The sequence below is a fragment of the Scylla paramamosain genome, chromosome 32 (assembly GCF_035594125.1).
Source record: "Scylla paramamosain isolate STU-SP2022 chromosome 32, ASM3559412v1, whole genome shotgun sequence".
Lineage (NCBI taxonomy): Eukaryota > Metazoa > Arthropoda > Malacostraca > Decapoda > Portunidae > Scylla > Scylla paramamosain.
In genome coordinates this window covers 15282312-15297017 of record NC_087182.1, presented here as the reverse complement: position 1 = coordinate 15297017, position 14706 = coordinate 15282312, and the positions used below count along the sequence as shown (strand labels likewise).

General features: G+C 39.7%; 4 protein-coding genes and 1 non-coding gene across 5 annotated transcripts; 4 read left to right on the top strand and 1 right to left on the bottom strand.

Annotated features, from left to right (window-relative positions):
* Positions 1 to 50: 50 nt before the first annotated feature.
* On the top strand, positions 51 to 1781 carry LOC135089255 (glutamate receptor U1-like). Its single transcript, XM_063984704.1, has 5 exons — positions 51 to 268; positions 570 to 673; positions 835 to 925; positions 1030 to 1188; positions 1266 to 1781. Exons 1-5 carry the CDS (start codon positions 227 to 229, stop codon positions 1425 to 1427), a joined length of 558 nt encoding a protein of 185 aa, XP_063840774.1. The 5' UTR covers positions 51 to 226; the 3' UTR covers positions 1428 to 1781.
* Positions 1782 to 2056: 275 nt separating this feature from the next.
* On the top strand, positions 2057 to 4977 carry LOC135089254 (uncharacterized). Its single transcript, XM_063984703.1, has 5 exons — positions 2057 to 2217; positions 2596 to 2747; positions 3111 to 3221; positions 3588 to 3748; positions 4574 to 4977. Exons 1-5 carry the CDS (start codon positions 2074 to 2076, stop codon positions 4630 to 4632), a joined length of 627 nt encoding a protein of 208 aa, XP_063840773.1. The 5' UTR covers positions 2057 to 2073; the 3' UTR covers positions 4633 to 4977.
* Positions 4978 to 6277: 1300 nt separating this feature from the next.
* On the top strand, positions 6278 to 11436 carry LOC135088928 (glutamate receptor-like). The gene is made up of 7 exons (XM_063983990.1): positions 6278 to 6730; positions 6964 to 7064; positions 8821 to 8911; positions 9835 to 9993; positions 10089 to 10236; positions 10365 to 10579; positions 11212 to 11436. The coding sequence occupies exons 1-7, from the start codon at positions 6689 to 6691 to the stop codon at positions 11395 to 11397; spliced, it is 942 nt and encodes a 313-aa protein (XP_063840060.1). The 5' UTR covers positions 6278 to 6688; the 3' UTR covers positions 11398 to 11436.
* On the bottom strand, positions 9467 to 9538 carry Trnad-guc (transfer RNA aspartic acid (anticodon GUC)). The gene has a single exon. It is a non-coding gene; the product is annotated as a tRNA-Asp (tRNA).
* A 312-nt stretch (positions 11437 to 11748) lies between the features above and the next one.
* On the top strand, positions 11749 to 13616 carry LOC135088927 (uncharacterized). The gene is made up of 3 exons (XM_063983989.1): positions 11749 to 11857; positions 12223 to 12383; positions 13447 to 13616. Exons 1-3 carry the CDS (start codon positions 11772 to 11774, stop codon positions 13560 to 13562), a joined length of 363 nt encoding a protein of 120 aa, XP_063840059.1. The 5' UTR covers positions 11749 to 11771; the 3' UTR covers positions 13563 to 13616.
* Positions 13617 to 14706: the final 1090 nt, after the last annotated feature.

Genomic DNA, 14706 nt, shown 5'->3' with positions numbered 1-14706 from the left:
AACAGCACATTGCCAGCCAGCCATTCAGTGAGCAGACATCGTCTACTCTCTGCCTTAGTTTTTCTCTACATTTTCGTTGACTTCCCTGAAGCACTTTGCATGAACACGCAGTGAACTCCCATATTTTATACTCCGCGATCATTGTCTGAACCTCTCGATTCTGCCCAATGACAGCAGGAGTGACGCGGCGCAGGCAGGCAGTGTCGCGGCGTGAAAACTTTTCGCCATGAGCACTGGGACCTTCACCATCAAGGTGGCGGCAGAACAGGTGAGTCAGTCTTGTGACCTCCGGTGGACTCTACTTAGACGTGAAGAAAGCTAGAAAAAACAACACAAAAAATAAGGAAAAAATTTAATTGATTGCCATCTTTGAAATGTAGAAAATTGTTCCAAACTTATAATTCAGTTTGAAGTTAAAAATGAATACATAATCTCATCAATATATTGAGTATACACAGCCTTTGTTCATTGACTGAGTGAGGCGTTCACCGTAATGATGCCAGCGAGCAGCAGGTTAATGCTGCTAATGTGTTTCACTGATGATGTTACCTCTCCCCCCCCGACCCCAGTGGGTGCCCTGGACGAAGGTCACGTCAGAGCCAGACGGCGGCATCACTCTGGGGGGACCCACCGGGAAACTCATGGAAGTTCTAGCACAGATTATGATGTTTGAGTAAGATGTTTGTGTGTATTGTGAAAGCACGAGTGCAGCGTTTCATTTTACAACAGAATTTACCCAAATAACCTTTGTAATAGTTTTTCCTTCAGTATTTACTCAAAGCGACTTTTTTGTCGGCAATGTTAACTTCGCAGGAATATTTCTCTTTACCTTAGATATGTGTTGGTGAGGCCTCCTGACGGGCTGTGGGGAGCCGAGCAGCCTGACAAGAGCTGGTCTGGCATGATGGGCATGGTGCACCGAGAGGTGGGTGGCACTGGGTCGGCGGTGGCAATACAGACCGGGGTGTTGTTGATATTCATAAAAGAGTGGCGACGTTTTGCTCCTAACGTCAATCTCGTTTCCTCCAGGAGGTGGAGTTCGCCTTGGGCCCATTCACCATCACACCGCAGCGGGAGGCTGTGAGTGACTTCGCCATCCCACTGGCCAGCGAGAACCAGGCAATCATCATGCAGAGGCCACGGCAGGAGACGGACATGGGGGGCTTTCTGAAGGCCTTCACGATGGAGGTGAGGAGCTGGTGTTCAATTATCCTTTGGTGGCGCTCGTGCGGGTAAGATACTAAAGGTGTTGATCACATTCTCAGGTGTGGCTCCTGATGGCGCTGAGTATGGCGGCGATGAGCTCCGCCACCATCCTGTTGGTGCTGGCAGAGAGTCGCTTGTTTGGCTGCGTCATCAAAAACATCACATCCCACACCATGCTTTGGGTGCTGAAGGCGCTCACACAAGAAGGCGAGTTAAGATGAATTATTGACCAGTGCGAGCAACAACTTCGAGAGAAACAAGCAGGGTGACTTTTCCACCACGCAAGTTTTCTGATCGCGAAAGGTCCTGAATGCACTGTGAATCAAAGTTTTCGAAAGTGTGATACATTTGAATGCAATGTGCCAGGCAACAGACGAGCATCTTGTGCGAGTTTTACGCAACTAAACAGCCCAGACCAGTGTGGCGAAGTCCTGGCCTCTTGAAGGACTATCTTGGGGGTGAGCGAGGAGTCTGAGTAGTATATAGGGCGTTTTACATATGCACAAAAAAGATGGTGATGAAATACTAACTCACGTTAGAAATGACTGTAGAAGTTTCCCTAACCGATTACGAATGACAGGTCAAGATAAGGATTGATTAAAGCCTACTTAGTTTTGCATTTAATGAAAGTGAACGAGGCGCTTTAATGTTAGGAGGGGAAGGGGCACCTCATGTCACCTTCTAAGCAGACAAGGTCTTCCTTTGTCACTATTTAATTTATATTTCATTGCGTGTCAATGTCGAGATGATAATTTTATAAAGCTGACGCTGTCGTCTCTTCCTCCTTCTACAGGATCCGAATGGCTACCAAAAGATAACGCAGGTCGCGTGCTGGTCACCACCTGGCTGCTGGCGTCCCTGGTGTTCATGTCTTCTTACGGCGGCATCCTCACCGCCATGCTCACCGTGCCGCGGGTCACCATCCCCATTGACTCCCTCGCAGACCTGGTGGCGCAGAACGACCTGCCCTGGAGGCTGGAGGCGGGGTCGATGACGCCTCGGTTTTTGATGGTATCGGTTCTTGATGGGAGTGTTCCTGCTGAGGGATGGCGGGGATGATAGATGGCAACTTTGTGACTCGCCTCCGTCATTACCTCCAAAGTAGTGCTTTGCATGCAGCCCATGCATCATTTAGGACAAGGCGTAACCGCAAAAATAAATAAATAAATAAATAAATAAATAAAATAAAATAAAATAAATAAATAAATAAATAAATAAATAATATAAATAAACAAATAAAAATAAATAAATAAATAAGTAAATCAGCTGAGGGGGTTGGTGCTTGATGCTTCAGAGCTCATTCCCTCCAGCACACCCTGGCTACACTTACAATGCTTTAGTTAATCTTTCTCACTATAATTCCTTGAGTGTGAGTCCCTCTTCCTATAGGAATCCGGGGAACCAGTGCGGCAGCGGGTGGTGACGGGGGCGTCTGGCACCTTCCCGGACTGCTGGTCGGCGCGGCAGTCCATCGTTGACGGGGAGTTCGTGGCGATCTGCGATGAGACTACCATGAAGAAAGCCATGGCGTGGGATTTCAGGTGAGCCTCTCCTCCCTGGCTCAGTGACAGGCCACACTTGTGATTGGCGCTATTCTCATTATTACCCTTCCATGCAAAATGGGATGTGGGGAGGCACAGACAGTGGAAAAATGGAGAAAAAGGTTGCCAAAATGCCAATTTTCTAAAAAAAAAAAAAAAATACCGTCCCAAATGGATTGGTCAATTTAGTTCTGAGAGTGTCCTGGTGACCTGAAACTGTTTAAATCGTAAGAAGGGATAAAACTGAAAGAGTTCCGTAGTTTACCAGTAAGGGGAAGCAGTATATGGGTGAGAGTAAGAAGAACGTGTTGTGCAGCAAGGCTGCGAGGGGCAGGCAGCTCATGTCGTGCCTTTGCCTTGCAGCACCACCGGGGAGTGCCACCTTTACATCGCAAAGGAAAAAGTTTACTCCAGCGCCTGGATGGCCGTCGCCTTCAAGAGGAACTCCTCATTCCTTGCACGGGCAAACGGCATGTGAGTCACGACACATCGCACACCCAGACAAAAAACCACACGAGAATTACTGCAGAGAATATTTCCTTCACTTGTTACTCATTTGCCCGCTGTGGCCTCTCACTAAACAAAATAAGACGATCTAGTCGAAATATAGAGCATGATTTTGAGACATAACTAAGAATAGAATAAGTGACTGACTAGTTCAAATCTTTTAGTGAAAATAGTAATATTTTGATCAGAGAAATGATCTCTTATTATTCAAATTTAATGACGAAATACTCACATTACAGTCAAAAGTTTAGCTTTTTTTACTTGATAAAACGAATAAACTACATGAACACTTCAACAAAAACGTAGAGTAACCCAGAGTGCTTTTTGTGGCAGAATCCGGGTTCTGAAGGAGGCGGGTCTGGTGGACCACTGGCTGGGACAGGAGATCGTCAGCACCCCGCAGTGCCTCAGGTCCCCCACGCTGGACCGCCAGGAGGGTGTTGCGCCCCTCAACCTGGAGACTCTGCTCGGTCCGCTGCTGGTGCTGGCGGCAGGTGGGTGGCAGGTGGAGGGCGGATGAAGATGGAGTTATACTGCATCAGTGCAAGACAGATGGATATTGAATCATATTGGTGGTTTCAAGTGAGTGAATGTGTAACAGATGGATACAAAGTAGGTGGTGGAGGAGGAATTATGATTGATGCACGTTTGTAAATATGCAGCCAGTAGGCAGGTGAGCTGTGCTGAAGGCGCTGAGAGGATGAGTGGATGGTGGATGGTGGAGGGTTAGTGAGTAATGGACGGCATGTGGATGACAGGAGAGAGAAAGTGAGAAGATGGGTGAAAAAGTGGATGGGGGAGGGACAGACAATGTATATTGGTGAGCACAGAATGGATGGATAACTTTCTTGTCTGGCCTGCATGATTCCGTAACAAGAAAAAGCCTCTTCTGAATAACACTAAGGGGAAAGGTAAGCTGACTTAGAGTGTCTTTGTTGGGTTTGGAGAGTAAGCACCTCGGCTTACTCTCCAAACGGGGGTTGTTGTGGTAAAGGAGACAAGCCCACATTGCCGCCACCCAGCCGGGAATTGCAGCCTACGACCACCCACTTATAAGTCTAGCGCATCACCGTCCCACTGCCCGTAATAAACACTAATGATATTCAGAATAGCTGAATTCAATAATGTGAACTAGTTAAGAAGACATACGAGGCAAATTCAATCATCTTAACTTATAACTCCATGTCATATTTCGTGGTCATCATAAAAACACCAGCAAACAACTTATCAGTGTTTATCTTAACCCAACTAAAAGCAAATATAATGTATTACTACAGACTTAACGAAATCAGATTTTTTTTTTCTCTCATCACCTGCAGGTCTGAGCTTCGCTACACTCGCCTTTGTGGGCGAACTGCTGATGACAGGCCGGTCCTGACGACGTGATCTCTCGATTCCGACCTCCGATGACCACCATCAAACAACGCTGCTGAATTGAAGACTGTTATGTACCAATATAAATTTACCACAACTTTTCAAGCACTGCAGGAGTGCAATTCAGATATTTTTGAAATCACGCTCTCCAGAGATACACAGTATAGTTTCATACTACCACGGTACTGCAGATATGAAGACTGAAATTTTCAGTAAAAATGTAATTCTACTTTAACATGTTTATTAAGTAAAAATGTAATTCATTACGTCCAGAAACCACTTTATGCAATTACAGATTCTCTTTCACATTCGAATAATCATTCATTTGTTGATGTACTACTTTATGAATACAAATAAAATGCAAATACATACAAAATCTTATTTTAGAATCTTTTAATCTTTATCCACCTTAGCTTTGTGATACGTGATCACTGATATGTTAATAACGACGGTGGTGATGATTTCCAGGAACAAGTAAGAAAAGATTTCACATCAGAGCCAGCGCGCGGCAAGCTTTTGATTACGAGAGTAACAGACTTTCGATCATTTTTCTTTTCTTTTTTTTTTTTTTGTGCAAATATTTAACATAACATAAATTCATTTGTATATGTGCAGCACTTCCCTAAATTCACAGAAAGAAAAAAATAACATGGCTGCGCTCGTCCTGATGGTGATTACAGTGAAAATATAGTCAGCAGAACGCGTCGTTTCAAACCCTGTCTAACACAGAATTTATATACTTACCAGTGTCTTTATATCACCACTGTATAACGCAATGGCTTTGCCGCCTCCTGATAATGAATTCTTTCTCGCTAAGTCGTAATGCAAATAACATTAAAGTCAAAGTTAATAACAAACTGGTATGTTCTGGAATTGTGCAATAAACTTGCTAGCCTTAATTTGTTAATACCCTGGAACATTCTGGAACCTACTTTTCTGAAGTGTGGAGTGTGGTTGTCTTAAAAGCCACGAGTCAATTTGTCCATTTTATTATGTAAGAGCGCTACTAAACCAATGGCATTATATAAATAAATAAATAAATAAATAAATAAATAAATAAATATATATATATATATATATATATATATATATATATATATATATATATATATATATATATATATATATATATATATATATATATATATATATATATAGATAGATAGATAGATAGATAGATAGATAGATAGATAGATAGATAGATAGATAGACAGATACAGATACACACACACACACACACACACACACATATATATATATATATATATATATATACGAGTATATATATATATATATATATATATATATATATATATATATATATATATATATATATATATATATATATATATATATATATATATATATATATATATATATATATATATATATATATATATATATATATATATATATATATATATATATATATATATATATATATATATATATATATATATATATATATATATATATATATATATATATATATATATATATATATATATATATATATATATATATATATATATATATATATATATAAAGACACAAGTTCGAGAAATTGGCAAAATAGAGCCTGATATAAGCAAGAAAATAATACAAGAAAATAAAAAGATGGAAACATCTATTGCCTAAGAATGTGAAGCCCCGAGAGCCTTTCATTTCACAATTCAGAGGCAAGAGACATGCGTAACAATTTTGCCATAATTATCGCCAAACTCCTTTATCAAATGCTCACAACTCCACAACCAAGCAAAGGTCACACTAGCCTAACGACCTGCAACCACCTCAGCCACACCCGCTGGAGAACAAAAGGGAAGCAATAAAAAGGCTGTTCTTGTATGTATTGTAAAGCAATCAGGGAAGACACCCCACAAACCCCACAGCCCAAAGGCACAAGTAAATAAATAACCTCTAATTTACACCACCATTCATTATTCAGCGGGACGAACACTGAACACACACCAGCAGAGGATCACTTAGGGACGCACGCCGTTCCGTCATTTGGTCTGAGGCGATAGGCGGCGCAGGTGGCGGCGGAGGCAACTCGCGTCTCCATGACTCAGCTCAGTCCTGTGATCAGGGTGGCCGCCGAGGAGGTAAGGCGGGGTGGGGCGGGACGTGCACACACCTGCGGGCCAAGGGACAAGCGGATATAATGCTGTTAACTCTATGATTATAATAAGTCGGAATCGTTTTCATATTTATTCTCTCTCTCTCTCTCCCTCTCTCTCTCTCTCTCTCTCTCTCTCTCTCTCTCTCTCTCTCTCTCTCTCTCTCTCTCTCTCTCTCTCTCTCTCTCTCTCTCTCTCTCTCTCTCTCTCTTTCTCAGTGGGTGCCCTACACCACGCTCCTCCACCACAACGGTACACTGGACGTCAAAGGGCCCATGAAATACTTCCTGGATGAGTTTTCTCGCGTTCTGGGAGCGAGGTACGCTGCGTTACTTTCTCTTACGATTCTGTATTACATAAAAAAAAAAAACATATAAGAGGGATCTGAGTGGAAACGTTACACTCTTTCTTGGATGCTGCGTTGTTTTGCCTTACCTTTATTGTTCATCTATTCTACACAGAAGTGATGTAAATGACTACGTGACACCTTCGCTGGACACTGCATTCTTTTCCCTGGCACATTTTTAGCGCACCCACTGAAGACGAGACATTTCAATTGAAACCACACTCTTCACTGCACTCTTCACTGCAGTATTTTTGTCTCGGTTGTTTTGATCTGAACTGGTGACAGGTCACAACCTCTTCAATACACTGAAGGAAAAGTCTGACGACACTTTGTACAATGGCAGGAAGAAAGTGTTTTATAGGATTTATTTCTTTTCCTTGTGTCAATAACGTGAGAACCAATACAAAAACGATAAATCACCAGAATTTTGATATATGAAAGACTTTCTGGCGATATGAGTCATCTTCATTCCATCTTTATCTTTATTGTACGTTCATATATATATATATATATATATATATATATATATATATATATATATATATATATATATATATATATATATATATATATATATATATATATATATATTTTTTTTTTTTTTTATGAAAAGCGTTCCCTAAAGGCATATTGTGCAAACAATGTAAGACACACCGATAATCTTTAAGACACTGAGGATTAAAATTATTGCACTGTACCTTTTTATGCCATTATGTAGTGAACTTCTGCAAACAACAAAATATTTTTACGTTTGTAAGATGAAAGGCTGTTCGGGTTTGAGTTTCATAGGCAACAGATGTTTCTAATTTCTTCTTTTCTTGTATTATTTTCTTGCTTATATCAGGCTCTATTTTGGCAATTTCTTGATTATGAAATGATTGAAATCGCAAATAAGAAGACAGTCAAAGTGTGTGTGTGTGTGTGTGTGTGTGTGTGTGTGTGTGTGTGTGTGTGTGTGTGTGTGTGTGTGTGTGTGTGTGTGTGTGTGTGTGTGTGTCCGTGTTTAAAGAAGGAAGGAAAGTAAGATGGAGTACAAACACCTTTAGTGCATTGCATAAGGAGGTCCCGTGAAAACCTAATCGTTTATATATTTGTTGAACCTTAAAATACGATTTCGCTTCAGCACTCACAAGGTTACATATTCAGGTGAAGAATTCCTGATACAATCATATCTCCCTTAAATACACTTAAAACATACTAATAATGACGCGCAACTACTCAGCTCCGTCATAATTATGCACCAAAAATGTCGAGCTAATCTAAAAAAAAACATAAAAAAGTTAGCATAATATTTCTTAACAAACCAGAATACCGGGAAGTAAATTTCCTTAGTTAAATATCACATTTATATAACTTTGATTTTCGAGATCTTCTAAGCCCAGCAAGAGATATTGTCACAAATCTCAGCAACTTTTACTGATCAGACACTCGAATATTTTTAAATTTCTCCTTACATTCAACACACGTCTATCTCATCAGTTATCTAAATCCGCGATATGATTTCACGGTTGAGCTGTACTGATCCCCAAGTAGTGATGTCACAAAGCAGACATCATGTTTATAAATAGGACATAGATAAACAGATGGATTCATGAACCGCTTTATATTAAGACGAAGGTGACGTGGAGATAACTGCGATACTTTTTTAATTTTTTGTTTTTGTCATTAATATTTTGTACGATCTGACGTCACTATCTTGAGTAAATATATAATTCTTTCTTGGCCTCAGTTACGAGATCCTGCGTCCCTCTGATGGAATGTGGGGGATCATGCTGCCCAACGGCTCCTACAACGGCATGGTGGGGATGCTCCTGAGGGAGGTGAGTCTCCGCCACCTCCAACACACATCAGTAACCGTATGAACCGTTTGAGGTCCTTAGCCTTCTTGTACTTTTTTTCTGTTTTTCAACTTCATAGTGCCATCAGTAGATTTTCTTGTACTTTCTTCAGATCAGTCCCTCATCTCAATCCTGTTTTTGATTATCTTAATTAACTTTTTTTTTTTTTTAAGAACAGCAATTCAGAGGATGTACATTTGCTTATTTACTTATCAATCTATTTGTTTAATATTTTAAGCTACTTACCAGACACCTGTGAAAGTAAAAACAATTAACCGGTACTATCACCTACCACAACTCCCTTCCCTCCGTCACCCCCGGTACTATGGGCCACAATCTGTCGTCTATCACCACGCACCGCGCTCCGCTGTCACTCCTCAAGATTACATGAGTATTTCTAGCTCCCCCAGCAATCCTCAGGAAATCTTAAGAAATAAACAAAAGTATAAATAAAACTGATTAGCCGTTTATATAGCTAGATAATAGTAGTAGTGGTAGTCGTAGTATATTACTTAAAACAAAAATCATAAAAAAATCCTCCCCGGCGGGGAATCGAACCCCGGTCTCCCGCGTGACAGGCGGGGATACTAACCACTATACTACCGAGGATACATATAGTAGCAGCAGACGCAGCAGCAGCAGCAACAACAGCAGCAGCAGCAGAAGTAGTAGTAGAGGTAGTAGTAGTAGTAGTAATAGTAGTAGTAGTAGTAGTAATAGTGGCGGTGGTGGTGGTGGTGGTGGTGATGGAGGTAATGGTAACAATTGTGAAAACATAACATTATTATCGATTGTAAGTGTATTATTATTATTATTATTATTATTATTATTATTATTATTATTATCATTATCATTATTATTACTACTGATGTAACCTTCAAAATCCATTCGCACCTCACGTTCAGGAGGCAGACTTCGCCTTGGGTCCATTCTTCATCGGTGAATCGAGGGAGAAAGTGGCAGATTTCACCGCCACCTTTTACTACGACTCCTATTACATCGTGTCGCAGCGGCCCGTCGCCTCCAGTGACCCTACCGGGATTATCAAGACCTTCCAGCCTCAGGTACTCTTAGAGGAAAACTACTGGTCTTGTTTTATTGATCTGACATGACGTGTTTTTTAAGTAGTGTAGACATGATACCAGCACCATGTGACCAGGTTTGGCTGCTGGTGGCGGTGTGCATGGCAGTGGTGGGTGTGGTCATGATGGGCATGATATGGCTCACTGAGAGGCTGCAGGGGAGTGGCGGCACGTCCCGTGTATCGTGGGCGGCTATGTGGAGCGTCCAGGGGCTGTTTCAGGAACGTAAGACCCTCAACTATGTAGTAACCCATTCATTATAAACATCACTAATGTGGCATTATTGTTTTAAGCCTGGACAAACAAAGCAAAATCTGTGTACTGTGTCACTTTTTAAATATATGGTTTTTCAGCAACGTCGTGGCTGCCTGGAAACGCCAGTGGCCGGCTGATGGTGACGGTGTGGGTCCTGTCCGCCCTGGTGATCGCGTCTGTCTACCGGGGAAACATCACCGCCATGCTCACGCTACCCAAAATCGAGGTGCCAATTGACTCCATAAACGACCTCACCAATCAGAATCGCCTGCCCTGGAAATTAGAGCATGGAGGGTTGGAAAATTTTCTGCTGGTGAGTGTTTGGCTTGTCTGTTGCTGATGCACAGAAATTAATCTCCTCCTTTTGAGGAAAAGTAACTCGCATTCCCTTCTTTCATCTTCCCTTCACTTTTAAGAACACAAAAATGTAAAAAAAAAAAATAAATAAATAAATAAATAAATGAATAAATAAAAAAGAATAAATAAAAAAAGAATCTACGCACAGGAAGTCAGCCATACACGTGCCAGTCGCTGTATTGAACATACCTACTTATTTCCACTTATCATTCTCATCCCCAAATACACCAAATCTTCTTTTAAAGTTCCCTAACAACCTGATTACTGAGATATTCCATCCCTCTACCACTCTATTAGAAAACCAATGACTTCCTGTATCTTCCTACGTATATCTATAATTTTTCAAGCTTGAACCCATTATTTCTTGTTCTTTCCTGATTATTGATCCTGAGAATTTTTGGTCACGTCACCCGTTATATACCCTGTACTACTTAAAGACTTCTATGAGGTACCATCTTAACCAGCCCCTCTCTTACTAATGTAAATTCAAAAGTTTCAGTCTCCTTTCGTAAGAAATACTCCTCATTCCCTGTATCCTTTTAGACTTACTTTTCATCTCTTCACTCCCTCTCATTACGCCGCCCTCAGAAATCCAAGGATAAAGCGATGCAGAAAATGGGCGCAGAATTTTCAGGCTTCATCCCGAGCTGCTGGTCTGCACGCCACGAGATCCAAACCGGGGAGTTCGCCACGGCCTGCGACAAGACCTCCACCATGACCATGATGGCCTGGGACTTCAGGTGGGCGCTTCTCTCACATCCTTACCACAAATGAAGGACTGAAAAATGAATGAAATATTTATTTTCTTCATCCATTTTTTATTATTATTTACGCCTTTCTGAGTGTAATTCACGCAACTGTGTCATATGTACTCATTTCGAATTTTTATTTATGAAGTTTCAAGTTTTTTATTTATGAGGTTATATAGGCATTTATTTATTTTATCTATTTATGTGTTTCTTTCTTTATTTGTTATATATTTATTTATTTATTATTTATCTTTTGGAGAGCATAGAGCCTTTAAAGACACAATCAGCATTTTGTATGTAAAAGTATGTTTTAACCTGTACACAATCCACCTAAGATGAGGCAGAGATTATCAGCCAGTACATTCTTTCCTCAGCACGACTGGCAGGTGTCACTTCTACATGGGGAAACACGCCTTCATCAGCATTGGGAGTTTCTCATTGCTCTTCCCCACCAACTCCTCCTTGATAGGGAGAGCGAATAAGCTGTGAGTAACCTTTATCTTTCTTCCTCTTCTTCCTCCCCACATTTTTTTCCTATTGCTATCTTCTGTATACCTCCTTTTCTTTCACTTTATAATACGTTCTTACATTCTTCATTGTTCCCTTTTCATCTGTCTCCTTTTTCTCTTCTTTTTCTTCATCCCACCTGCCTTTTCAGATGCAGTCTACTTTCTCCTAATTCTTCCTCCTGTACCTCTCTTCACCCGTATCTTTCTTGTTTTACATTTCCACACATATCAGTTCTCGTCTTCATTATTCATTTCTTGCCTACCTTTCCTCTCCTACTATATCTTCTACACCTCTCCTCTTCACTAACTCCGCTACGTTTGTTTGTGTTTTCACGCTACAGAATCTTCAAGCTGACGGAGGGAGGTCTGTGGGATGAGTGGCTGGCGCGACAACTCGGGAACTCCAAGGAATGTTTAAAGCCGCCGGCAACTGACCGAGGCGAGGGTGTGAAGCCGCTCGGTGTGCAGGATATACTGGGGTTATTAGTTATCCTGGCTATTGGTATGATATTGTTTCTCATTGTCTTCGTCCTCCTCTTTCTCTTCCTCCTTTTTTTTGTGTGTGTGTTTTTTAGCATCGTCGTCTCTCGTATTCTCTTTCTCGAGTTTTTTTTTTCTCTGGATGTTGTTATGGTTGTGTTGGATGTTATCTTTTTTTTCTTAATTCCTTTATTTTATTTCACCATATTCTTTATTTTTTTTGTTAAATTTATTTATTTATTTTTTGCTTTAGTTGTTTTTTTGTTCCTCTTTACTCCTTCCTTTTCATCGTTATCGTCTCCTTCACCTTTTCTTTCTTTCATCAGGTATTTCTTTTTTCCTTTAGTTATCTTTTTTGCTATTTTTGTTCCTTTTTTCTTTCTTATCATTTAACGTTCATCAGCTGAACAGTATATGCACTTAAGAAACTACAGAAAAAAAAAAAAAAACATGGAAAGCTAATATTTTTTGTTATTTTTTTTTTTTTCAGAAGACATGATCTGTAGCCAGATAATTGGAAAGTAATTTATGTCAGTGTATAACGTGATCTTTGTAAGCATTTTATCAGAATTTGGTTCATACATTTTCGCATATAAATGACATAGATAATTTATAAAGCTAAAAATCAGCACACTTCACCTCAAGTATACAGTGAAAAACTACAAGTCATCACTAAGAGAGGTGAACCACCAGATTTCACCACACTAACCAAAGAGAACCATCCTATATTATCACATTTAGATAAAAACAACTTCAACTTTTCATCACACTTATAAAGAAGAACACGTAACTTCACCACATTAAGAAAAAAAAAAAAAACTCACTTCACACACTGGTAAATTCTGGTAAACTCTGGAATTCCCTGCCTGCTTCTGTAGTTCCTCCTTCCTATGACTTAAAGTCTTTCAAGAGGGAGGTTTCAAGACACTTATCCTCTTATTTTACCATTCTGGCATTTATACGGGAGCTGGCATTAAGTGGGTCCTGTTTTTATTCAAAAATTTTGTTGCCCCTAGCCAGACATCACCACACAACGCACTTTACTAAATAATAACAAAATACCGATTCCTGCACCAATATTCCAGGGTACCTCGTCTCGCTGCTTGTGTTCGCTGGGGAAACTCTCTTCTTCCACCAGATCAACCATGATAACCACCCCCACGCGCCGCTAACCCCTGACCAGACGCCAATGATGAACTGAAAGCCCCACTCTTCCCTCCTCGTCAAATGTTCTCCGCCACATGTCTTGGTGAAGAATCAGTCTAGGCTTCTTACAATTAAATATTAATGTTATATTAAAAAGTGTTGTCTTACGTGTTAAGGTTTCTGACAATCAAGATTATATATATATATATATATATATATATATATATATATATATATATATATATATATATATATATATATATATATATATATATATATATATATATATATATATATAACTGTTACTTTACGTACTACTTATGTTTCTGCAATCAAATATTAACATTATAATGATAAAGAAAAAAAAAAACGTTATTTTACGTTTCATTGTTTAGTATAGTAATATGTATCTTCAGTCTTGACGTGAAATATTTATTTATTTATATATTTTAAGCTGTTACAATTGAGTTCAAATTATTAGAAAAAAAAAAAAACAGGTATTGTATATTTTAGGTTCATATTATTTGAGGGCAATATTGTCTGCGAAGTGAATCTTTAATAATAATCTGTAATTCTAAGGCGTGTTGTCTGTCTGGTTCGATTTCAAAAAGTAGAATTAGTGCACTGTGACGAGGAAGGAACCTAACCATTAAAGAGCAGTGACATTCATTGCATCTAATTTCTTTTCTCCTGCTTCTCTTGATTTCTGAATATTCTTAACCATTATCTTTTCTCCCATTTTTTTTACGTCGCTCCTTTACATGCTTAGTCTGCTCTCCACATATGGATAATTGAGCAGCTTTCTACGCACCTGTAACTAGATTGCTGCTCTACGTAATCAAACAACGTCGTGTCTCTAATTGTCAGCAATAACTTAGTTTCAACACCTTTGTACTTCTCCATGGCTTTGTGGTTACCGTTCAAATCATCCAGAACAATATCTTCAAGCATTCCTAATCCAAACGCTAGGGACAAGAATCTCTTTCTTCAAACTTTCCTCACTATGGTTCGCTTCTGCCGTCCATGAACCGCTGCCTGTGTATCCAAACTCAAGTATAAATGTACTGTTATCTCACCAACGTGCTGGGATGTTGCTGCTACTACTACTGGTACTACTACTGCTGCTACTACTACTACTACTACTACTACTACTACTACTACTACTACTACTACTACAACTACTACTACTGGTGCTGCTA